Here is a 26,022-nt window from a genome sequence, read left to right as displayed (position 1 = left end):
TGCAAAAAATGGAATTATTCATCCCACCAGGGTGACCCCCTTGCCCTTTGTGACCCAAAGCAGCTACAACTCCTCTGTCACCTCTATTTCAAAGGTCAAGCCAATTGTCGGAAGGCTTTTTGCACTTGTGAAAATTCCAGCCAGAAAGCACCTTCTCAATGTTTCATGTGCCTGGTAACAGTGAAAACTGCATATTCATACATTTTTTCAGACTTTAATCTTCTGAATTTTGTCTCCCTCCAAGCTGCGGTTATAAATCCATTAAATACTGGCACATTTAGATGTAGGATTCATTTGATAAATGTGATTATTTTGCTACAGACATATTATCTGGTCAGAGCTCACCCCGACCATCCATCTGGATGGTGACTTGAGCTGAGCTTATGTCCGTGTGTCATGATAAAGTAATTTCTCAGGAACACCTCCTTTTCCCCTGCCAGGAAATAGTGTTGTAAGACAGATCCCTGACAGCCTGACATTCTACATGTGCTCATGAAAAGCTGAAAAAAGGACATAGGTTAAAAATAGCAAGTGAAAGTATGTCTTAATGGCACCTCCTGCAACTGGACTCTACTACGGGGAAAGCACACGAGTTTCAAAGCAGAGACAAAATGAATGGATCCTTGTGTAGATAAACTGCAAAAGACGAGTTAGTAAGTGTCATTTTATAGATCTAAATATATTTCTAAATAATTACAATAAATATTTATGTAATATGAAATAAATAATCATAGAAACACAGAATGGTTTGGGTGGAGAAGGGACCTTAAAGCCCATCCAGTCCCACCCCCTGCCATGGGCAGGGACACCTCCCACTAATCCAGGTTGCTCCAAGCCCCGTCCAACCTGGCCTTGGACACTTGCAGGGATCCAGGGGCAGCCACAGCTTCTCTGGGCAACCTGTGCCAGGGCCTCCCCACCCTCACAGCCAAGAATTCCTTCCCAATATCTAAACTAAACCTACCCTGTCATTTGGAAACCATTCCCCCTTGTCCTGTCACTACATGCTCTTGTAATAATGTACACATGAGCCTGAACGTACATAGAGAAAAGTTATTAAAACAGCCAAATGACACCTAAAAAGGCAGACTATCAGTCCCTGTACTAAAGAAAAGGTTAATAATATAACATTTTTGTTTGCCACAGATGTAAAATGAGGTGGGCAAAGGGGAAGGTGATGTGGACTGTGCCTGACCCATGGCTGTAACTGCACCTAAACCCCCAGGCCAGCAGCAGAAGCTGCCAGGTCTGTCCTCAAGCTCCTGAGCTCTGAGGATTTAATTATTTGCTGAACAAAGTGCTTACAGCACCACAGAAATGGGGTTGTTATTCCCTCTGTCATGTCAGCCTCCTCCGACACAATCACGTCTGACGAGAAGCAAATTTACAACCTTGGTTTATGCACGTCTGGGAGAGCGGGGAGAGACATTTATATGAAAATGCAGTACAAAACTCTGTCACTTTTCCTGTTGCTTTTTTTCATGTCACTGTACCAGCACGCCCTGGAAGACAGTGTTGGGGACTGGAGTTAAGTCCAGCAGGCAGCCAGTCACTAGTGGGGCTCCCAGCACCAGGCCAGTCCTGTTTAACACCTTTACTGATGATCTGGATGAGGGGATCGAGTGCACCCTCAGTGAGTGTGCAGGCAGCACCAAGCTGGGTGGGAGTGTTGATGTGCTGCAGGGCAGGAAGGCTCTGCAGAGGGAGCTGGACAGGCTGGATCCCTGGGCCGAGGGACAACAAGGCCCAGTGCCGGGTCCTGCCCTTGGGTCACACCAACCCCTGCAGCTCCAGGCTGGGGCAGAGGGGCTGCACAGCTGGGAAAGGCCCTGGGGGTGCTGGTGACAGCGGCTGGACACGAGCCCGGCTGTGCCCAGGGGGGCAAGAAGGCCAAGGGCCCCCGGGCTGTGCCAGCCATGGTGTGGGCACAGGCCCAGGGCAGTGCCCGTCCCTGTGCTGGCACCGCTGAGGGACCGCGAGGGCTGGGCCCAGTGCTGGGCCCTCAACAGGAGAGACCCGGAGGGGCTGGAGCGTGTGCAGGGAAGGGAACGGAGCTGGGAAGGGGCTGGAGCAGCAGGAGGGGCTGAGGGAGCTGGGGGGGCTCAGCCTGGAGAAAAGGAGGCTCAGGGGGGACCTTCTGGCTCTGCAAGTCCCTGACAGGAGGGGGGAGCCGGGGGGGGTCGGGCTCTGCTGCCAGGGAACAAGGGACAGGAGGAGAGGGAACGGCCTCAGGCTGTGCCAGGGGAGGCTCAGGTTGGATACTGGGGAAAATTCCTTCACCAAAGGGTGCTCCAGCACTGTACCAGGCTGCCCAGAGCAGTGGTGCAGTCACCATCCCTGGAGGGATTTAAAAGCCACGTAAGTGTGGCACCACTGGGGGCATGGTTTGGTGGTGGCCTTGGCAGTGCTGGGTTAATGGCTGGACTCAATCTTAGAAGGTCTTTTCCAACCTAAACGATACCATGATTCTGTTGCACACACAAGCACATTGGTTCCCATCAGTTTTATGCTCACCCTTTCTCCCAGTCATGCACAGCAGTGTCCCCTCTGCTGCATTAATTAAGCTGCACACCTAAACCCCTCTATAAAATTCCTCTTAAATAGCTCCTGAGAGAATAAGCTAATTCAAAAGCTGAAAAAGGGCATTTATGTTCAAGGCATACAGTTTTACTCTATACGTTTTCCTTTTGCCAATACAGTTCATTTTCTTTTCTGTGGACTTAACTGCGTGGTTTTTCCACAGTCCTTTAAAGCTGACAAAAGCAAACCAACAAAGAGGGTCTGTTGCTTGATGCCTGTGTTCTTTCACTGTATTACACAAAAAATCCAAGAGGCTTTTCCTCCATGATGTTACAATAGGAATTCAGTGTTTGCGTAGGCTGGAGAGCCAATGGAAACGCTGCATGGGTGAGGACAATCACATCTACCAGGGGAAGGGAAGAATGCTAGTTATTACAACCCTGCTACTCAGAAGGCAACATCCTACATTAGAGGCACCTCAGGATTGTCTGTAAGTGACACACTCATTAGACAAACAGCCCCTGGCTGGGCTATTGCTGAAGAGCTGCAGGAACACAAGCTAATAGGCATGTTTAACCAGCAAAAGAGTTTTCCCACCTTTCACTGGAAAGCAGGGGCTGAAACACCATTCTCCCAGAAGTGGATGAAAGGATTTCCTTCAAGAGAGGCAGCAATGAACACAGAAATCATTTCAGGAGGATACCTGGCTGCTTCCAGAAGCCTCCCTGGGACATGCACCACAGCTTCTCCAGACTGCACAGTGACCACCCTGGGCTTCAGTGCTTGTTTCTGCTTGGACAAACCCAGAGTTTTCCCCATGACCTGCCCCAGAATATGCTTTTTATTTACCTGAGACCCTGCACAACACCTCACCTTTCCCTACAGATCTGGATTTTCAAAGCCCCTCTTGCTCCCCCAACCAAGGGCTCCGCACCAGCTGCTCCAACGGGGACCTGCAATGATTTCCAAACCAGCTTCCTTGTAATCTTTAACTACCATTACTCCTAAAACTTCTGATACCACCTAAATTTCTATCAGGGGCCCAAAAGAAACAGCAGCCCTGCCATGGAGTACCTAAGCACGTAGCACCACTCCAAGTGTTATTTCAGACTAGACTGACACCAATGCCAGGATATAGGCTGCCACTTTTATTCATGTGATAGTACTTTCACAGCACTCTAAAAATAAAAATGTTTCAAAATAAAGCAAAATGACTTATACTCCCTGCCTTCCACAAAGGAGAAAATGGAGTTTTTGACAGCAGAACCATATTTGCTGTATTTACTTCTCTCATTGTAGTCTGGGGAGGATGTTTTAATGGAGAAGGAATGAATTATGTAAAGGAAAAAACACAGAGTAACTTGCTGTTACTGTTGTTCAGCTCTAGCCAAATCTAAAATCAAATGCTTATTATATTTCTATTGATTAACAAGAACATACTTTCCACAAATTCACTCAAAGACAGCTAATTACCACACTTGATAAATATCTAGACAGTTACTAAGCTCTTCGTGTTATCTTGGAAAAAAATCCATGGCCAGTAGGTTATAGATTGCAGTTTTAAAAAAACATTTAAAAAACGAGCTTCCAGGAGAAGAATGATTATATTAGGCCAAGAACACAGTTGTGATCAATTAGAAACCATCATGATTTCCTCTGGGATGCCAGCAGCTTTCTACTGATGGAAAAACCTTTTCAATTGCTTCCAGTCTTGATATCCTTGTCAGATTTTTCACACTATCTGGGTAACGTTCACTCACGATCTGCTTCTTTCCCACTGCTTAATATATAACATGGACTCGTTCTTGCCAGCAGATGAACAAAAGGGCTAATTATGAAGACTGAAGAGCCTGTTCACCATGCTTGTGATATGCCATGTTGTGGCACAGAAAATGCTGGAGCAAGTTTTCCCCTTCAGAGCTGTAACCCAGTTCCTGATTTTTGTATGAGTATTTCCCCTCTGAATTTAAAATGTAATCTGCAAGCAAACAATGAGCTGCCTGAGATTTCTCAGGGGACAACAGCCTCAGGTTTGTGTTTCAGTGCAGGACTGTTTTGTTCAAGGAACAAGGGACTTTGCTCTCATCTATCTCCCCCTCCTCCAACAGGCAAGTCAGTCTCCCTGTGAGATGTGAATTCTTAACACCCCTGGTAAGCCACACCAACCTGTCAGCTATTCTGGAAGCCCTAATTACTTGGGTTTTGGCACATAAACACACATATAAATGCACCTCTTGCTTGCTCATCCTTGGCTATTTTCCTGGGGTCTCATACCAGGCTCAAAGATGATTCTTGCCTAGGAATTATGTATTTTCACAGACAAAAAAACCCCTCCTCTGAGTCACCTCTCACTTGCATCCTTTCCCTTAAGACCCCTTCAGTAGATGCACTTGGGAGAGAATACAAAAGTAAGTTCCCATCAACAAACCAGGAGGCAAGTTCAGCATCTCTAATTTCCTTCTAGATCCTTTATGCCCCAGTTGAACACTTTGTGTAATTTTAAGGATCTGTAGAAGCCCAGGGAGTCCTCCCCTCCCCACCACACCAGGTGAGTGCTTGTCACAGCTCATGGCTGCTGCTTCTACAGAAGATCAGATCCATATTTCACAAACTTAACTCAAAACAACAAACAATCACTCAAGCACTGCACCAACCCAGAAGCCAGCTTGTGCCCAGCTGCTCTTGAAGTCCAGACATGGAAAACAAACCATTTCAACCCCGAGAACCAAACTGTACAGTCTGGTCGAGCCACCAGACATCGGCTCCGTCCTTCACGGCTCCTCTCCTCCAACACCACCCTGTGCACAGAGGCTGCAGGGGCACAGCTGCTGCTTCTGGCTGAGCTTCAGCAGCATGTTTGGGTTTTCTTGCAGGCAGAAAAGAAAAAAAAAAATCAGAAAAACCTTCCAAGAGTTCAGATATTTGAGTTCCTGCTCGTTTCATGGTGAATCCTGAAAGGCATCTTTCTCGCAGCAAGAGTTTGGGATAACCAGTGAGATTAACACTGGGATGGAAGAGCATGACTGGTTTGGGTATAATCTGCCTTTGTTACAGTGTGCTGGGATGAGATATGACATATTTCTTACTTCTTTCAATCCTTACTGCAAAAAAACCTAAGAAAACTGGTACTGGTTGAGCACAACACAGCTCCTTCTTAGTCCAGGATGCTCCAAAATCCTCAGTTTCCCCAGGAAAACAGCAATGCAGAATGGACCCAGCTAAAGCTGGGGAAAGGGAGGGAATCTTGATCCTTCCCACCAGAGACAGAATATTTTCAGCTGGTTGGGGACTGGGGTACCAAGGAAACTCCAGGTACAAAGCAACCATCCCTGCCCATCCAGCCTTGGAGCAAAGTTATCTCTTGGGTATGAGAGTGGGAGGAAAAAAATAATACAGGACTGCAGGGAGCAGAAATCACCACCCACGCTTCTGTTGGTGCTTGGACTCTGCAGATACTTATAAAGAAATTATTTGTTTAAAGCAGCTTTCAGGTTTAATGCCATTCTTTGGCTTATCCTGATAGACTGTTCCCAACTCAGCAAGAGCGTGTCATTCCTTAAGCACAGCTTGCCTGCTTGGGAAAGCTATGGCAGGAAGTTTGACTGAGCCAGAGAAAGCATTCTCCAGGAGCTGAGGAACTGGCATTCATTTTCCCCAAGCCAGCAAAACACAGGCTCGAATTAAGCTGATACTTTATAGACAATAAATCAAACTTTCCCCAAAGTAATCCATAAAAAAGAATCAGGCACACGATACCTCACAGTAGATGAGCAGTTTAAAAATAAATACAAGAGGGACTCAGCTCCCTCATTACTCCAAATCACTTACATCCCACAGTATTTTCTCTCCATAAAACAGGAGATGCATTAACAAGAAGTTACTTGCTGAAATTCCAACTGGGAGCTTGAGCCCACAGAGCACCCCCTTCCCTGCTTCTGGGATACTCCAGCCCCTGTGGAGGGCACACCCATGTCATGACTCAGGGAGAAAGCAGCCCCAGCATTTCCCAACTAATCTATAACCTAGATTATCCTATGAGTCAAAAGTACCAAAGGGATGTAAAGTACAGAACTCATCTCACCAGCAGGTAGCACTCTTTGTTTTCAATTTCTGGTTTTAAAAATCACACCTATCTTCCCTTTTAGTTTTTTACTACCAGCTTTAAAAACGTTTGGGAACAAGGTTATGGCTGGTTTGACTTTATTGTAACAGTAAGTGTTTTACTCTTCCACTGTTCATTCTGCAATAAACCCCCATTTGCTGTGATGGTCACAATGCACAGGAACAACCATCTTAGCAGTGGCTGTGTCCAGAACCAAGTCCATGACAGTGGTAGAATCCTGAAGGCAGATTTTCCAACCAAGAAGATCCCAGATGCCCACCCCTCCTGCTGTGCCAGCTGATGGGCAGCCAAAGATTCCATTTCCACCTCACTCCACTTGCCAAGAGCACCTAAGGATCACTAAGGCCACTTTTTTCCCTTACAAGCTGCTGTGTGTCACTGACTGGCAGCCTTAGCAGGCAATTAAAGGCAGTGCCAGGCTTCATGGGGCCATCTAAACAGCCAGGATAACAACGGGAATACAATGGGCAGTGAGTGGCTAAGGCTGACAAATTATTCCCCATTAGTCACCTTCACTTGTCTCCAAAGTAGGTGTTTGCTGAGCACACTGAGTACTTCTGTACACACCTTAAAATGCACCAAGGACATACATGGAAGAAGTAAAAAAGAATCAGATGTGTTGAAATGAAACACAGGATGTTTTCTATTTTTAAGCTTCCTGACAGGTGCTGCTGCTTTTCCAAGCACGAGTTCAAGAAGCCTTAGATAGACAAGATTATAACCTACAGCCATTAATTCACATGGAAACCACAGCCATTTCCAGGACTTGATGAAAACCTAAATATCAATTCACCCACATGCTTTTAACACTAATATCAGGATTATTTTTTCTTCCCTCCTGCACAGACTTCATATTGTTATTTCCTAAGGACAAGTGGACATGGTATTTATTTGGCAGCTGCCGTGTAAGATTTTAAAACACTTTCACAGTTTGTACATAAACCCCACACTGAAAAAGTTAGCATTTGGGGGCTGAAGTTCTCCATTAATGCCCGAAGAGAGGAGTTTTCATTTGACAAAAGCCTGTTTCATTCCTTGAGATACAATGTGGGAGACCAAGGAATATGATCTTGCCCAAAACATGAACCTCCTCCAACACAGACCACAGACAAAATCCTCCTGCCAACACCAAATATTCAGGGGACAGTTTTTGAGATAAGAAAAAAGTGTCTGCTCCCCCACTTGTTGCCTGCCAGATCCCCAGAGGTCCCACAGCTGATCTGCTTCCCTGCAATCCACAGGGAATTTGAAGACAGCAGAAATGAGCTCTACCCTGGCCAGCAGCATCACATGGAGCTGCCTGGACCCCTTTAGAATCATTTGGGTTGGAAAAGACCTCTAAGATCATCGAGTACAACTTTTACTGCCAAGGTTTCCCTTGTCAAAGCAACCTCCTTTTGCAGGTTTATGAACAGTTCTTGAAATGTTTCAGTCCAAGGTAATCTTTCCCTATTAAATACAGGAGAAAGGCATCCCACCTGCTCTCCAAGGGCTCACATCAACCAGATCTGCTACACTGCAACAGCATTGCAGGCACCATGGAAGGGAAGAGGCTAATTTTGGGCTTAGAGATGGGAAAGAGAGCTTCAGGAGGTGCTTCCTAGCCCTAGCAATGCCAGGTTCAGAGCTGGGAAGTTTAAAGATCAGGTAAGCAGAGACCAGAGCGTGTTAGTTCCCCAAATTACCCCCCACTCATCACTTACTCTCTGGCTGTTTTTCATTGGGTGTTATGGACCTCACAAAGTCCTGTGGGGTCATAAAAACCTCCGACTCCCCGTGCTCGTTGATCACCTTCAACGTGGCGAAGTATCTGAAGATCTTGTCCGGCGTGGAGTAGGCTCTGATCCTGTTCTCATATTCCATCACCTGGAAAGGAAATGGAACCAGATTAGATGTGCTGTGTCCTCCCCCAGCCCTGACCCTCGGTCCTCAGGGGGATTTGCCACGGGACAAGTCGTGTGCAGCAACACAGCCCTTGACCCTTTCAGCAGTGTTTCCTTCACAAGCCTTGGAACCACCAGGAAAACTAAGAACAAACACTAAAAATCTTTCATTATTTATAAGTTTAGACTTTTCATCATGGCACCGGAAAAACAAATTAACAAAGTCCCCGAAGGCACTTTTAAACATGAGCATAAAAGAAAAAAAAAGGCGCTGGCATCGAATTTGTGAATCTAAAGCAGCTCAACGTTTTAACCACAGTGTTGAAGGGTTTGATTTGTGATTAATAAGTGAAGCAAGAGAAACAAGCCTTGGAGAGCTGGGAGAAACCTTTACTTTCAAGCAGAGTGTTGGAAAAAACTACTGGGAGCCGCAGCTGGCTGCTCAGTCACCCAATCTCATTTTTTCCTCTCTTCTATCACGCTGGCAGAATTCCACGGAAACTCAGTCCTCTTCTCCCCACCAATCTGCCTCTTGCTAACTCTGCCAGTAATGATTATTTTGTACCTAGAACCAGTTTCCCCAACACACAACTGGAATTAATCAAAGGGAACAGAAAGCTTTTCTAAACAAAATCACATCAAAAGGTCACAAGGGAGGAAAAAGGCACAAAAAGACCTACACTCCATCATGTATTAGAGAAGAAAACTTTCCTCCTTACTTCAGCTTTTTATTCCTGCATCATATGCCATGTTTAACAGTCCATAATGTACTTGAAACCTTCAGTACTTCTGGCCAAGAGCCACAAAAGAAAAAAAAACCCTACAAATGATGTGCTGGAAGAGAACAGGCAAGATCAAGGGTACTGCCAAGGCAGCTGTAGATCATTTCTGGCTTTGGGCCTGTTTCAGCCTTGTCCTTTAACTTGAACAACTTCCTCACCCTGACGTTTATCAGACAGAAAACACCCTCTCTAGTTTTTCCTATTTCTAGGCTAGAACAAGTCAAAGGTTTTTAATCCCCCAAGTCAGGTTCTGGTAAAGTAACTAGGGGAAAGCAAAGCCTCTCCTCTATATTTATTCCAGTTCAGCTCTCCAGCAAATGCAACTGGAGATGACATTATCCACAGTGACAATACCTAAAGCATTCCTTCCACTCTTCTCTGCATCACCATGACTTTTCCATAATTCACATGTCCTTGCATCAACCACTAGAGGCAGTTCCCTCTTTCCTGCAGGGAAAGTTTTTGCCCCCAGGCCCTTTGCACCTGTAATCAACAAACCTTATCTGGTTTTTATTGCTTCAGTCCACAGGGCTCCCTAAAGATAAGGGCACTGGATCAAGGGCAATTGCTTTACTGCCAAGTTACAAGTTATTGTCAATCAGCTGAACTGCAGTAAAAGATGACACCCACTTTCCCAGCTCTTTCTGGCTTTGTCTACTGCTCCCACCTGGCAGGAGGCAATTCCTTATACCAAAGTGATCATCTGACTTGTGGCTGCAGGCCCATATCTGACTCCTTCCTGACCTGAGCTCATGAATAACACTCCACCCATCTTAATCAGCCAGAAACAGCCTGGTATTTTTACCTTCCAGCAAGACAACTAAACCCAACTAGCAAGCCCCAGACTGGAGCCAAGGGCAGACACCACAGACCACAACCAGCCCCCTCCATCCACGACACCCCTTCAACACAGCCTGCTTTCTACCTAAAAAACTCATCTGCCAAATTTTCCAAGCCTATGGAAAAATTTCTTGCAAGGTACTTGCAAGATCAAATGCTTCCCCTCAACCCAGCTGGGCAGGTTGCACCTCTGTTACTCAACAACCCCACTGCTGCACCAGAGACACGAGTCCGAAATGTTTCTGCCAGTAAAACTGTATTTTATTTTATCCCACCTGGCTGCACATCCACCATGGATCTTCCCTCTGTATCTATTTTAAGACCTTGTCAAGATGCTATGGACAGGCCTGTTGCTGTCAGGTGTTTTCTCCTCATGTTGAGAGTATGGGCCTTGCAGAGACTCCTCCTCACCAGTCCACCAACTTCACTGCCAGCTCTTCCTTATCCCAAGCTCAGGGCAATCCCCAGGGCCCCTGCTCTATGACTGTTAAGCAGTCCACATTTTGCTTTGACTGCCCACTCAGATCCATGCTGCACCCTCGAGTCCACCAGAACCATCACAAGAAGTGGAGAGTCCATTTACAGTCCTGTCCTGAACCATGTGCCATCCTGTCCTCTATCCATAGGTACTCCTGAGGATGACTTGGATGACTGCCAGGCACTCATGGGGATGCAATTTTGAATATGCAGCTCTAGACCAGGAAGGGTCACAGCCTGTTGCTCAAAAGCCACACCTGGCTCCCAAAGCACTGACAGCTTACTAACAACACAGGCTCAAAAACAAGTCTCCTCCCTCAGCTTGCAGCACAGTCTAGACCAAAAAAGTAGAATTTAAACTGCTTTTTAGCATCTCACAGGTTGCTTTCATTACAACCCAAATCCCACTTCTTCCACGGGCTTCCCCACAGGAAGGGAACAGATGCAGCCCCCACTCCTCCCCTTTGCCCGCAGCTGAACTCACAGTTACATCATTTTCTGACATGAGCTAATCAGCTGGCAAAACCTGACAAATATGCTACAGCCCATCCCTCTGACTTCAAGGCTGGATGGAACACAAAGCCAGGTCAAGAAGGGAACAGCCAAGATGCTGCAAATAAAAACAGCTCACTTACTCAAGACTGGGTGCTGAACATGAAGTGGGTGATGATATGGGTGGCCTGATCCCATGTGGAGATAAGAGCCCATGTATTTGGGTGCACACACCACCATTTGAGAGGGGTTTTTGCACTACTTCAAAACAATCTGGACATAAAATCATCCCAGGCAAGTGTCTCCTCCCATGACCTCTCACCTTCCCCAGTACATGAGTCCTGGACTCAATGAGGACTAGCCAAAAAATTCTCATCTGCCCCCAGAACTGCAGCCTCACAGAATCAGGCACCTCCAGAAACATAATGTGATTCAAAGGGAGAAGTCCCTTTTTGGCATTTAGTAGTAGAGCATGTACTGGAGGAGAAAGAGGAACAAGTAATCCCTGCTGCTCTACAAGAGGGAAGCTGCTGTTGAGACTATCAATGTTTATGCTAAACCTCAGGTTAAAAGGGAAAAAACCCTTAATCCTATGCTGACATGAAAATAAAGCTCTAAATTAACATCTCAATGCACTTCCAGAGCATCCAGGGGCCTCCCTGACCATGCAACAGCACACAGCTTAGCAGGGTAAATTAATTAGGATTCATTTTCTTTGTGTTTCCCATTGTGATGCACAACCAAATGAAGGCTCAGCATGACTAACACCCCAAGGCAACATACCTGCAGGACCCAAACACTGCAAGTGCATCTTGATAAAGCAGCCCTAATGCTGCATGCAAACACTTTTAGCAAGTTAATTAACACATCAGCCTGCCCACACCATACATTACAGCTCATTAGCCTTCAAACCATACAGGCACTCAGTAAATCTTTTCCTTTCCTACCCTACCCACTGCATAGACAACACGTGCCTGGAACCATCCACACAAGACCTCAACACTTGCTGAGGGGTTTATATCTCAACTCCCCCTTCCCTGGATCACTACCTAAAATAGCAGTGTCAAACTTCATTTATTACTTCACCACTAATCATCAGCTTCATTAAAAGCAACACTGGGATAACAAACAAGTGTTAAACACTTGCAATTAGGCTTAATTTTTTCCGCAAGGAAAATCCCACACTATTTTCAATTAATTATGGGAAGAGTTGGAAAGGGTTTTTTCACTGTGGGTGGGGGTGTTTGTTGGGTTTTTTTAAACGTATAAGAAGAGTCAAGAATTCCCTACGTGCTACACAATTTACTAGGGGAGCAGCACATCCTGGGAGCAGCCCTGATTTTGATTCAGGAGCAGGGGCACACCTTCCTCTGCCATCTGAGCTGGCCACATTCAAACATTCCTCCTGAGGTGACTCACCAGAGCAACTGCTGAGCAAACACTGAGCCCACAGTGGAGCTGCTCAAACACGGAACCTGCACCTGGGAGACTGCCTGGCACATCCTGCTTGGGAGGAGGCACAAGCAACACTGGCATTCAGGTCACAGAAGGCACATTCAGTCTGCAGGCTGAGGAGAAAAGGCTTGTGTTGGCAAAAGGATGAGGAGGTCTGTTTTAAACAGACAGTGGAATCGCTGCTCCCGAGCTCAGCACTGCAGGAGGAAGGCAGATGGGACTGAGGGGGGATCCAGACCACACACCATTCCCACTGGACCTTTTGGGAATGCCTGGTTCGTGTCTCATTTGCAAAGTGTGGCCATATTCCTCCCTGCCCAGCTTGGGAAGGAAAGAGCTGGTCAACACAGACACATCTCTAACACCCAGAACAACAGCCCTCGCCTGCAAACACACTGTCTCTGGCTTGCCCAGCCAGCAGCAACCAGCCACTAAGACAAAAATCAATCTCTACACCCAGAGAATCAAAAACAAGAGTGTGGGTGAGGGTGGATTGTGGTTCACTCTTTGCAACCTGCCTCCATCTGCTGACACTGGAAAAAAACCCAATGACCTGCTTTTCTTGAGTGGTACTGGCAAGAGCTGAGGCTGTCAGAGCCCCTGACACCCCACTGCCACCAAAATCAGTGGAAGAACCCACACTCCTGGGCACTCCTGAAAGCCTCAGCACAGTATCTTACCACATAACTTCACTGAGTTGCCACCAGCATGTCCCAACAGTGGAGAGTTTGCAGCCCCAAATACCACATGGCACTTGAAATCTCAAGTTGTGTAACCTACTCTAACCTGGAACCGAAAATGATTCAGCAACTTCAAACAAAACACCTCTTAATTTTTCATGAAAGGCTGTTAAAGCCATTATATAGGACCATCCACAATTTAACAGCTAATGAGATGCAGCCTCCAGGATATGGATTTAAAAATAATTATCAGAAGCAAATCATACAGAATGGGAGTAGATGCTCATCAAAATTCCTTTCTCCTCTTTGGCGCTGCAAAGATATTAAATCATCCACCACAGCCCAATAAAACCGACATCCAGACAGGTTTAAAGAATAAAGTACTGTTGTCTGCCAGCTCCCAGTTGCAGGACTCTCTGATATCTTATATCCTGTAATAACAGTGGTTACAGATAGCACCAAACTAGTTGTCAGACAGCTCTGAGGAGCCCAAGGCTCTCAGAATTACCCAAGAGTGAAGGCAGGTCACAAGATGACAATACAGTTTATTACTCAAGCTTTCCTCCTCATGAAAATGTGTCTGATCTGAAAACTGAATTGGCATAAGAGTTGAGAGAGAGCCAGGACTAAACCACAAACAAGGAGTGAGGCTGTATTTCAACAACTACATTTACATGGGATAATTAAAGGAAAAATTCATCCTCTACTTCTTCCTACTGCATATTCCCAGACAAAGGGATGGACTCAGAGACATACATGCTGGATGTCTCAGATGGTTTAAAAGCTTTGGCACCAGTCCCCTACTTTGTATGCACCATCCCAAAAGCCATCAAGGCAGGAGCCTTGATTATCATCAGCAGGCCACTTCTTGGACATCCCACTGGAGATGGGAATGGAGGTCCCCGTTTCAGAGGATCAGTGTACTGTGCTTTCCAAATAAACAAGGTTCAACCTAAAGAAAACCCACGGCAGCATGCCAAGAAAGTAAGTTCCCCCAACAGCAAGGAAATAAAGACAAGGACAGAGGGAGTTTTCCCCCTGGGAGCAGCTGCAGGTGTAACACGGCCACGTTTGTACCTTACGGTCCCTGAACCCGGAACGTTTCTTCTTCTTCCCTTCCGGCTGCGCCTCCTCCTCGCCCGATGCGACTGCCTTCCCGCCCTCACTGCTGCTCTCCTCCTCCTCCTCCTGCTTCCCCTTGTCCCCTGGCTCTGCCCTCGGGCCCTGCTTCACTGAGGACGAGTCTTCTGCGTAGGCCCTGCAGTGGGGAAAAGAAAACGTCAGGTCAGGGAACAACTGGGGTCGCCCAGATGCTCCTGCCAGGCTCCACCTGAATGAAACACTGGGGACACCTCAGTGTGGGACTGCAAAGGAGGGATCAGCCCCCTTGGAATACCTGTTGTAACCAAACCTCCACCCCACGCCAGAACCCAAACCAATAATTCCAGTACAATTTCCCAGTCCAAGAATGCCAGAGCAAACCACTCTGTGAGTTATTGCACCCTCTCCCAAAAAGTACACACGCAAGAAACACTGGGAAGGGCATATCATGCCCCTCCAGCACTGAATTCTACCTCTGCTTCCCCCCAAGAAGATACACAAAGTGACAGAAGTGTGTTTTACCACCAGCACTGCAGGATTCAGGATGAACAGCACCTTTGTTTCAGCTCAGCTGATTTATTTTCTATCTCCAGCGCTTGACAGGCTGTTTTATTTCCTTCTTCCACCAATGACTCTTCTAAACTCCAGTACTGCAGGATTTGTGACAACAAAACTGGACTTGTTTATCCTCAAGGAAGAAATAAAACCGGCAGAGCACAGGACCCCTTTTTCCCTTGCTGTTCAAACAAAAAGATCTTTGGGCAACTCTGTTCACAGACCAAGACTCAACACTCAAAAATCACTCAAAGTCAGGAGCAACTCCCAGAACTGCAACTGGCAACAGGGTGATTAAATAAAAAGCAGGATAAATCCCTAAGCAAAACAATGCTCTGGCTTTCCTAGGCTTTACTTGTAAAGCAGTTTGGAACCAGCCAGAGCTCAGGCCACATTAACATCACTGAAATTATAATCTCTGAGGCTCTGTTAACATGTCACAAGTAACAAAGCCAACAGTTTGACAAAATTATTTCTCTTTCTAAAACTCTCAGGGAAAGTCTCAGCTCAGGGAAACATCCCAGCCTGCCTGTAATTTAAGCAAAGCTGCATTAACTTTGCATTCCTGGTGATTTATTTTGGACTAATCACAGTGCATGGGGCTCACACACACAGTGAGGAGCCTCTCCTTAGCCACTTTGGTACTCCCTGGAACTATGAATGTGGTCATTTACAGCTGTGTGAGTTTATTCCAAAAGGGCTGCCTTGGAAGAAAAACAAAATCAATCCAAGATTTTTTCAAGTCTCCCAAGCTCTAAGCAAAAGGCTACCCTTAATTCATCCTACCAGTTTCCTGGAAAACACAGATGTGGTACGTAAAATGCACAGAAAAGAGTCTGTGTCTGTCTCCCCAGAAATCACAGAATCATGGAATGGTTTGGGTTGGAAGGGGCCTCAAAGATCATCTCATTCCAACCCCTGCCATGGGCAGGAACACCTTCCACAGCTTGCAGCAACCTCAGCACATCAGGTTCCAAGAAGGAGAAATTATGGTAGGTGCTCCTCCAATTAATTTAAATGCTGCCAAAACAAAAGACAGCTCACTCCTTACCAGCACCCAATTGTCAGTTGGGTCAAACAGTCACAGTACACTGGTGGAAAGCAAACACTTTAATACTCATGGAATGGTGTGGATTGGAAGGGATCAGCTCAAATAGGGGTTCAGAGGTTTCTAGTCCACACTGGGCCAGAAAACAGCTCCATCACAAGGGTTTGAGGTAATAAAATACACGAGTGCTGGGTGAAGAGCAGCACTAATCCTGCCTTGTCCAAAATAATGGAGTCTTACACACCAGTCTTTCCTTTCTGAAAAGGTCCTGAGCCTCAATTTGCCAGCATATTTCTGTAAGTGTCACGGCAAAGCACCACCCACTGAACCAAACTTTCAGAGACAGGATCCAAACCTGGGTCCTCCACAAGTATCCTAAGACAGGGAAATTATTTCCCCAGAAGAGTCAGGCAGCTGATCTGTCTCTGGGAGCATGAAGTCCACGCTGGCACCTCTCCTGAAGCCTTTCCTGAAAGTTTAATCAGCACTGGCACATCCTGGAGGAGCTGTGGTTTTGGCTGATACACAGTTTGCTGGAATAAGCTGTTGCCAGCTGAGGCTACACCAGCAGCACTGCCATGGAAAGCCCTTGTGCAGGGAGGGCACCAGTCTCAAGTAGCTCTGAGGGAAGAGGGGACAGAAAAGCAATAGAAAATCAATTGCTTATCTACACAACCAAGCTATTCCATACAGAACGTGCTGAGAAGCTGTATCAGGAAAGATTTGCTCCTGTAATGCTCAAGTGACAGCTAGCAAACCAGGGAAGGGCTGGATGGAATTGAAAATCAAACATTTTCAGCAAATCCTACGCATTCCTTCAATCCATCACTCTGTCAAGCCAGTTGGCTGCAGCAATACAGACGTAGGCTGTTTGAGTACAGTCAGCTTTTTTCCCCTCTGGTTTATCCAGGTAATTAACTCTGCTCTACAGGCACACCACCATCCCAGTACACAGGAAAACAAGCCCTGAGAATCAAGGCTGAGTTTGTAGGCTACTTCTCAAACAAGGTTTTAACCAGCTATTCCTCCCCTCCAGGCCACAGTCCAAACTACTCACTGAACTAACCACTGAAGGAGCTGCTCTCTGTGTACCTACTCCTCTGTGTATCTGACATCCTGCACCACCAGCCTCTGTTGAAATCCTTGGTTTCCAACAACTGCAACTTCCATCCTGTGCCCACATAAAGTCTTTCAGTGCAGATGTCAGAGTATGGCTGGAAAAGAGCCCATAGCTCCAGAAATATCCACCCTGCTGGACTTCCATCAGCAAGTGAAGACCCTCCACCTCCTTTCCTTGATGAGGCTGACTTTCCAAGGGAATGCCTGGTGCTACAGCTTCTGCACAAGAGGGAAATGGAAACACAGAGTCCCTTCACTGTGTGCCCAGAGCAGCTGCCAGACTCCTGTCCCCACGGAGATCCTGCCCTGGATCCTCAATCCTACTGCCAAGCTTCAGCCATCCTGGTCTCTTCAGGTTCTCCCCCTCCCTCAGTGAACTGAATTTGAACCAAAGCCTATTTCCCACCCATTTAGCAATATCTTCTTTAAATCCTTGGAGAAAACCAACAATCAAGTGTGAGATTAGGTTCATCATCCCCCCAAAAAACACACAGAGCAGCCACAGAGGACTACAGTGCTAAATTCTCACTTAGCAAATCATTCTGTAAGAAAGCCAGGAACATGCAACCATAGGATGTACCTCCACAAAGGATCCTGGGACTCACACCAGGCACTGCCACGACACTGCACAGTTGCAGGTCTTCCAATTAGAGAAATCCCAATCCCTCACTTGAAAGGATTTTTCTCCTTTGAATGACAGAAGAGAACAGCGTGCAAACAAATCACAAAGCTTCGTGGCAGAGACCACGGTGCTCAGTTATACTCATACTGAGGGCAGCAGAAAAGTACTCAGCTATCAGTTGCTGTTTAGTCTCAGAAGGAAATGTAGGAGATCTAACAACAAATTGGGCACCCAGGAGACAGCAAAGCCACTGGCACCAAACAAGAAGCAGGAGGGAGGAATCCTGCCTGACACACATTCCTCAGTTGACTCAGAGTTGCCACTCTCCCTGTATGTAAACATCTGGAGACATCCAAGCGAGGTTCAAAAGCCACTTAAGACTTCAGGGTTTTCATGTTGAAATGCAAAAGTAAGTTTGGACACCACATTCATAAAAACAGGCAACCTCCAGGGATCAGGAGAACTTTCAGTGAGGAGCTCTGTCTCATCCTCAGCTCAGCCACATTCAGCAACCGAATTATCTGCCTGAAACTTTAAAAAGAAATTAAACAGAGATTATGATGAGCCACAGCCTAATTTTTCAGGGTGTCACCCCACTCACAGGACTCCTGACTATTCTGCTTCCCTCCTCACCTTTCACGTACTCAACACTGACATAAACTGTCACAATGAATTTCTGGCAAGAACTGCAATGAACACACCAAAATTAAAATCATTCCAGAAGGAACATGAACAATCAGATTGAGACAGCTCTGGATACCAGCCACAGCCTAAAATAGGTCCAAGAACATAAAGAGACAGCAGTGCAGTCCTTGAGATGCTCATATCCTTCCTTCCACCCCAGCCAGCAGCAGGAACATCCCCACAGAAAGTGCCTTCAGCCACTGACATGCACTCCTAGGAAGAGCTGGACCAGCTGGAGAAGATCCAACAGGGAACAGCAGGAATGGTTAAGGGTCCAGAACAAACTATGGGAAAAACTGACCTAAGTAAATCAGATTGCTCCAAGAAAGATGGAAAAGAGGAAGGTGAGGTAACTGTAATTTATATAAACCAGCTGCTGTGGGACTGTTCTCTTGGTCCAGCGAGGACAGGACAAGAGGCAGGACATGGTCAAGGCCATCATGAGGGAAGAGATGAACACACTGGGACAGGGGGAGAAGCCTGTGCATCCATACCCACACCCCTGTGTGTGTGCAGAGAGCACTGAATGCTGAGGAGGGGGGACATGGGAGGATTTACCCCCTCGCTGCTCCCTCCAGCACCAGCTAATTGCTATAAATAGTGGCACAGCTGCCTGCCAGGAGCAGCTGGGAGGGCCCAGCCCTGCCCTGGCAGCAGAGCAGCCCGTGTCTCCCACTCTCCTCCACCACAGCCCAGCTCAGGCACAGCCCATGGGCGTGAGGAGCTGTGCTCCAGCCCCAGGGAACAGCTCTGGAGAAGGTGAACCTGATGGTTTGGATCAGTCTCCCGTGGGATAACACTCTGCTCCTTAGAGCTGACTCCCTGATAGCCTGCAGAGGAAAACAGTTGCTCCACAAAGGCTGTCAGCCCCAATGACACACACTGGAGGCACCCTGGCATTGCCCCAACATCCTTGCAAACTATAAATCTGTTATTTAATCCAGGAGATGCTGCTTTCATTTCCAAACAGAGCTCACCACAGTGGGGCCATGCCCCCAGCATCTGATTCCTTCCTTTCCCAATGTCCATGGAAAAAAAACACTATGAAGCCAAAAACACCTTCTTTAAAGACACCACTCCTGGATCAGTGTGTCTTTGAAGCCTTAGGGAAAAAACCCTCAGCACAGCAATCCTAAGGATAGTTTCTTGAGTCTGTCACCTTTCACAAAGAATTAAAAAAATAAATCATAGAATCACACAATGGTTGGGGTTGGAAGGGACCTTAAAGATCATCTAGTTCCAACCCCCTGCCATGCAGCAGAGGTCTAAAAATAAAAATAATCTCACATGGATAATACCTCCAATTTTTCATCTTTTCTCTCCTACATTAGGTTAAGTAGTACCTGACACATCTACAGCTATAAAACAGGTTTCTCCCCTCCTGACTATGATTTATGTGGTTTCCTTTGTTTTACTAGAACAAAGATTTTTAAAGTCTCAGTTTCAGCTGGCGCAAGGCATTTCCAGAAATTCTGCCATAAAAAATGTATTCTAAGCAAATTACTCTAAAGCCCCAAGGACATTGATACAAAAAAGTAACGCATTCTTAAACAGAGTTATAGAATCCTAGAATGGCTTGGGTTGGGAGGGACCTTAAATCCCATCTCATTCTGCCCCGTCCAACCTGGCCTTGGACACTTCCAGGGATCCAGGGCAGCCACAGCTTCTCTGGGCAACCTGGGTCAGGGCCTCCCCACCCTCACAGGGAAGAGTTTCTTCCCAATATCCCATCTAGCCCTGCCCTCTGGCAGTGGGAAGCCATTCCCTGTGTCCTGTCCCTCCATCCCTTGTCCCCAGTCCCTCTCCAGCTCTCCTGGAGCCCCTTTAGGCCCTGCAAGGGGCTCTAAAGTGTCCCTGGAGCCTTCTCTCCTCCAGGTGAACCCCCCCAGGTAAGGAGAGAGGGATGGAGAAAGAGAGGAAGACACAAAATACTTTGGTAGGAAAGGAACTTCTTGTTAAGCAACTTCCAGAGCAACACAAGTGTCTTGCCTTTATTCTTACCACTAATACATTCACAGAAGGATAACAAATTCAGCTAAATACTAAAATAAATTAAATACTCCCAGTCCATCAGGAAGAGCACTGGTAAGACTCTGCTTACAGAGGTCCTTCTGTGCCTCTGCTCCCTTGTTGCACTCAATACCAGATGGATCAACCAGCTTCAGCACTGAAATGCCAGTTTAAGTGCTTTCAGAACCTGCCCACAGATTCAGCCAGGAAGGGTTGTGCCATAAATATCCACAGCCATTTCCCAACACTCCAAACAGGCATTAGGAGCTACAGAGCACAAGTTTTACACGAGGATCACTAACACAATATTTTTTATAAACATTGAACTTGCCACAGACTGTGAGGTTCAGTACTTGTCATACATTAGTGCCTCATTTAGACTGGCCAATGACTGCACCAAGATTTATTTCAATTAATTAATTCAGTTCATTATACCAGTGCCCACATACCTAATTGCTTTTATTGCCAGTTGGAAATCCTCAGAGTTTAAGTTATTGCTGAGGAAGGGTGAACTTCATTAGTCTTCTGAGCTCAGCTATTTGCACTGCTCAAGCATTCCTTGCCACGGGAAAACAGAGCAGCATTAGCTATTCCTGTTGCATAATTATCCAGATTCCCCCAAAAAGCAGGCAGCAGGACTTCCTGGAGGAAAAGCAAGGCAACAAACCTTGCCTGCAATGAACCAAACATGAAGATCCCACCAACCCACCTTCGGAAGACCCAAACTAAGTCTGCCCTATCTTGCACCATAAACCCATACATGAGTTTTTCCATATTTATCTTCTCAAGCCTTGATTTCTCCTCTACCTTTGTGTGGGCTTCCTTACCCCAGCACTGGCTTTTGCTGCTGCTGCTCCCACATCCTACATCCTCCCTGTGGAACACAGTGGTTCCAGGCTGCAGTGACAGCCCCCACCTGGGAAGTCCTGTCTTCCTTCACCCCAAACAGTGGAAAGGACAAGTTCCTATACAGGCCCCACCGTACTAATCCAGTTAGCAAGGCTCACCAGCACCAGGAGCGTGACAAATCTGGTTTGAAACACAAAGTCTGGGTATTTTTGAGCACTGAGAGGTGCAGTGCTGCTCCCCACGTGCCAAAAGAGAAGAGCTGTGGCGTTTACACAAGGCTTTATGCGGATGACAAAAAGAAATACAAGTCAGATTTCTTTTCCTTTAATTACTGCTCTTCCTCTAGCTCTGCATCATCTACTTATCTGGCCCAAGAAACATAAAATATTCAACTGCTTCTTGATTTGGCCTATTACACCTTTACTATAAAGACATATTCACATATTTACCTGTTATAACTAATTAGGTACAGGAAGTAGCAATAACTAACTCAGAATGTAACTACCTGAATAACTCAGGATGTCATTACAAACATCCTGTATTCACTCTTGATTACACTTAAACTCTACTAATCACCTAATTTATATATTGGGAAAGACAAAGGAAATTTACAGCTCATGCCTCATCTCTTTGAACAAGGCTAAAATGCTGAATCAAAAGTCCATTTAAAACCTCCACAGGTGTCATTTTGAAGAATTTTCTACATCAACATATCAGTTTTGTTCCTCTTCTTATTCATGCCAAGTAATTAAATTAATACTGTAAGCTTGGGTGCACTTTTATTTTACAGTTGCCAACATAGTGGATTTATTCCATGGCTCATACAGGAAAGGAATACTTGAAAGTCTGTACAATTCTATTCAGTGCTTTACAGATTTATAAAGACAAAGGAGACAGAGCAAGGAAAGGAAAAACAAATAATAACAGCGAGTCAATCTCTCCAGACTGATAAGGACAGGGTCTCCTTTGACTGATGTCTATCAGCTTTTAGCTGAGCAAGGTCAAGCCTGGTCAGTGCTCAGGGGCCTCCAAGGACCAGCCAAGTACTCCAGCAGCCAAAACTCCCTCCCTGAAAACACCCTGACCTAGCACTGCACATGCCACCAGCAGCTCTTTGCTGCAGAAGCACCTTCCTCCTGATAAAAACATCACCTAAAACCTGGTTTTAAAAGCAGGGGGGGATCGTGCTACAGGAGGGAGTTATTAGCTCCGTGCCCCCGGGACAGCTTTACGTAGAACACAATGTCCTGCCTACTTCATGAGCATGCTGAGGGTGTTTTAAATGGAAAAACTCTGCTGGAAAAGGGGTGGTATCCTGCCCATTCCCACAGAGGCACTCTGGGGATAAAGAGGTACTGCATCAGTGCAGGTTATTAGCAAAACACAGCATAAAACTGTGCTGGATCACAGTGTTTTCCCTCTGCCTGAGCAACTCCTTTCAGCAGATCCCCGGGTTTGACAGCTCCAGGAACAGCCAGAACAGCTCCCATCACCTTTCCCTGCTGCATTAAAACCAGAGCCTTCCAGCCACAGGTGAGCAGAGAGCCAGCAACAAACCGCTGAATATTAGAAGGAGAACAACACAGCTTTTCAGCAAACACTTTATTCTTTGATTCTAACAGCAGTCACACTGCTGGTGCCACGCTGCTGCCACGAGGGCAGAGAAGGGAGTCCCTGATTTATTTCAAACGTGGCACAGGTTCAGTGGGGGTCACCTCAGATAAGCCCAAATATCCCCCTTCTCCACACAGTTATGGAAACAAGCTCTGAGCCTCACAGCCCATGAGCTGGTGTCCTCAGACTTCAAATCCACACAGATCCTGTGTGCTGCTGCCTTCCCACCAAAGGGTGGACTGTCCCCTTCAGCTCCCCTGCTATGTTTTATATGTGAAGCAAACAGTCAGCAGAAGACACAAAAAACGAGAGCAGCAAACCCTGGCCAGGTGTGCTCTTCAAAGAGCCCTCCCCTGAAGCTGTGCAGGCAGAGGTTTCTCCCTGCCCAGCACCACAAACCACCACACTGGGGGAAACCAGGCAGGAAACCTCAGCAAGGCAAAGAGCCCACGTGAGAAAACTCCTCCACCCTGAGCTCTGCACAGCTCTCACTGCACCCAAGAGCAAAGCAGCTCCTGGGGAGGCACCGACAGCCACTCCTGCCACGCAGCAGGAGCAGGACAAGCGACATCAGAAAGCATCCAAAGGGAGATGGGGAAGGGCCGGGAGGGGAAGCCACGTGAGGAGTGGCTGAGGGTGCCTGGTGTGTTCAGCTGGAGGAGACTGAGAGGAGACCTCAGAGCAGTTCCAACTGCCTGGGCAGGGACTGAGCTCTGCTCTGGGGGGACCCGAGGGAATGGCCTGGAGTTGTGTCAGGGCAGGTTCAGGCTGGATCTTAGAAAGAGGTTCTTGGGCACTGCCCAGGCTCCCCAGGGCAGTGGGCACGGCCCCAAGGCTGCCAGAGCTCCAGGAGCGTTTGGGTGATCCCTCAGGCACAGGGGGTGACTCTTGGGGATGGGCCTGTGCAGGGCTGAGGGTTGGACTGGATGATCCTCGCGGGTCCCCCCCAGGTTGGCACATTGTGTGAATAACGCAAATTCTGCAAAGTCTCCCCACGTGCAGGTACTTACCACAGGCAAAAAATAAATTACGTGGACATTTGTTACCTCTGCCAAAGGAACCTGGCGCCGGCTGTGGCCGCGGTCGCGCCGATGAAAGCTGCCACCATGAGCCTACGGCTGACACCAGGGTGCCGGGCCGTGCCAGGGTGCCGGGCTGGGCCAGGGTGCTGGGCCGTGCCAGGGTGCCGGGCTGTGCCGAGGTGCTGGGCTGTACCAGGGTGCCGGGCTGTGCCGAGGTGACGCCGGGACACGGCCACGGCCGCCAGCCCCGCGGCCACGGGCAGGAACCGACCCCGGAGCATCCTGCAAGGGAGACACGGGTCAGGCAAAGGGAAAGCAAGGCAAGGTCTGCAGCGTGGGATCTCCTAAAAAATGGGCACAGTTTCAGAAGATAACTGTCACAGGTGTTCATTACCTGTCCTGAAACAGGCAGGTGATCTAATTAACAGCACATTATGAGTGTCAGGTATTGGCACAGGCCTGGCTGACACGTCCCCACTACTTACCAGCATTATTCAAATGACTCCTCCCCAGCCTTTCCCCAGCACAGTCACCAAGAGGGAATCTCTCTTGCCCACAGAGGCTGTGGCTGCCCCATCCCTGGAGTGTCCAAGGCCAGGTTGGACGGGGCTTGGAGTAACCTGGGACAGTGGGAGGTGTCCCTGCCCATGGCAGGGGGTGGAACTGGATCAGTATAAGGTCCCTCCAACCCAAACCATTCCGTGATGCCATGAAATATTTTCAGTCTCTCTCTCTAGTGCCAAGGCATGGAAGATGCAGGTAGACCTGACAAGCAACTACAGCAGAGAAGAGCCCCATTTGGCCAGAGGGAAAGTCACAGTTGGATTTTAAAAGGCAGATTAAGCCAAATAACAAGCAAACCTACCAAGCAAAACCCAACCCAGGCGTTTTAAATCTCCCTAAGAAAACCCTACTGTTCTTGAATCACTCTTTTAGCTTGCCTGGAGCAAAGCATTTATATTCAACTGTAAGTACAAGGCAAGTTTCAAAGTGTCAAAACTTGTAAAGTACAATCCATATCCCGGAACAGAGACAAATGGGAAACCAGAGCTACAAATCTAAACATAATTACAAGGGGGAAATCAGAACCACAGAAAGGTCACCTCAGCACACACCAGCTGCAGGAGGCAAAGCAACTTTGGTTGCTCAGAAGAGGGTAAACGATGCCTTTGGAAAGAAAATGTGCCACATCCTTTAGTGGAATAAAGGGTTTATTTCTAACGGAGGCAAATTCAATTTTACCAGCTGTGGGGGTCAGCCTTAAGACTGGGAACAGAATGGTAAAGGAATTCCCAAGGCCAGTAAAAACACAGAGAAGAGGAGCAGCAGCCCAATATTTCCCTTTTATTCCCTGTTCCTGCCATTTTACTTGCACATTCCCAGCCAGCAAATAACCACTGGATACAAAAATCAAATCAGTTCTGTTGGCTCCCATTTGCTTTTGCAAAGCCACAGGCTGTCTGTCCGTCCCCACCCTGGTTTATGGGCAAACACCACAAACTCTGGTACCCCCAGCAAATCCACCTGAACAGCATCCACTGAATATCAATATCCATAGATATTCATCTGTACACTTCTTAAGATCAGCCTTATCATTCTGTTTACTCTTTTTAAATAAATAGGTTTAAAATTAAGATTTTAATGGAACACAGCCAGCTAAGGGTGTTTATTCTCCAGTCTTCTCCAGCCCTCAAGAACAGAAGACTGTTATGAAAAATATTTCTCATTTCAAATTTAAATTTATCTCCGCTCTGCGCAAACCTGATGTTCCTGTTTCACCTCCAGGGATGAACTTCTGTCACACATGCAGAGAAAAATCTGCATCTGTTACTTTCCCCAAGAAGTTATTGCCGCCCTCACTTGGGTTCCCCATCCTAATTACAGCTTTATATTCCTAAAATGTATTGGATGAGGCGAGTGTTGCCAGCACCATTTAATCAGCCAAAATGAAAACCAAGCCCCACAGTGCTCACTTTTGAGCTTGAAGAGATTTTTACAACATTTCAGATTGTTGGCTTTAGTACTGAATAAATGTTTACTCTGCCTGAGCCTTAAGAAACACTGAATTATCTGCTTTGTCCAAAGGCAATCTCCATCCTTGATTGTGCTGGGACGTTCACCCAAACAAAAAAAAAGGTAGCAAAGG

General features: G+C 46.9%; 1 protein-coding gene across 2 annotated transcripts in view; it reads right to left on the bottom strand.

Moving 5' to 3' along the window:
* MICU1 (mitochondrial calcium uptake 1) overlaps positions 1-26,022 on the bottom strand; it is an 86,114-nt gene that overhangs the window by 51,641 nt on the left and 8,451 nt on the right. The window contains exons 3-6 of one of the 2 annotated variants that reach the window (XM_029962579.1): positions 24,070-24,158; positions 23,901-24,009; positions 14,330-14,510; positions 8,347-8,509 (exon numbers count right to left, since the gene is read on the bottom strand). In XM_029962579.1, coding sequence (XP_029818439.1) covers positions 8,347-8,509; positions 14,330-14,510; positions 23,901-24,009; positions 24,070-24,157 — 541 coding nt within the window. In that variant the 5' untranslated portion in view covers position 24,158. Of the gene's footprint in view, positions 1-8,346; positions 8,510-14,329; positions 14,511-23,900; positions 24,010-24,069; positions 24,159-26,022 lie in introns of those variants that run through there. The other variant, XM_018079925.2, reaches the window with a different exon arrangement.

The sequence above is a fragment of the Manacus vitellinus genome, unplaced genomic scaffold (genome assembly GCF_001715985.3).
Source record: "Manacus vitellinus isolate BGI_N305 unplaced genomic scaffold, ASM171598v3 scaffold_48_pilon, whole genome shotgun sequence".
NCBI classification, from domain to species: domain Eukaryota; kingdom Metazoa; phylum Chordata; class Aves; order Passeriformes; family Pipridae; genus Manacus; species Manacus vitellinus.
This window is presented reverse-complemented; position numbering and strand designations above follow the sequence as displayed.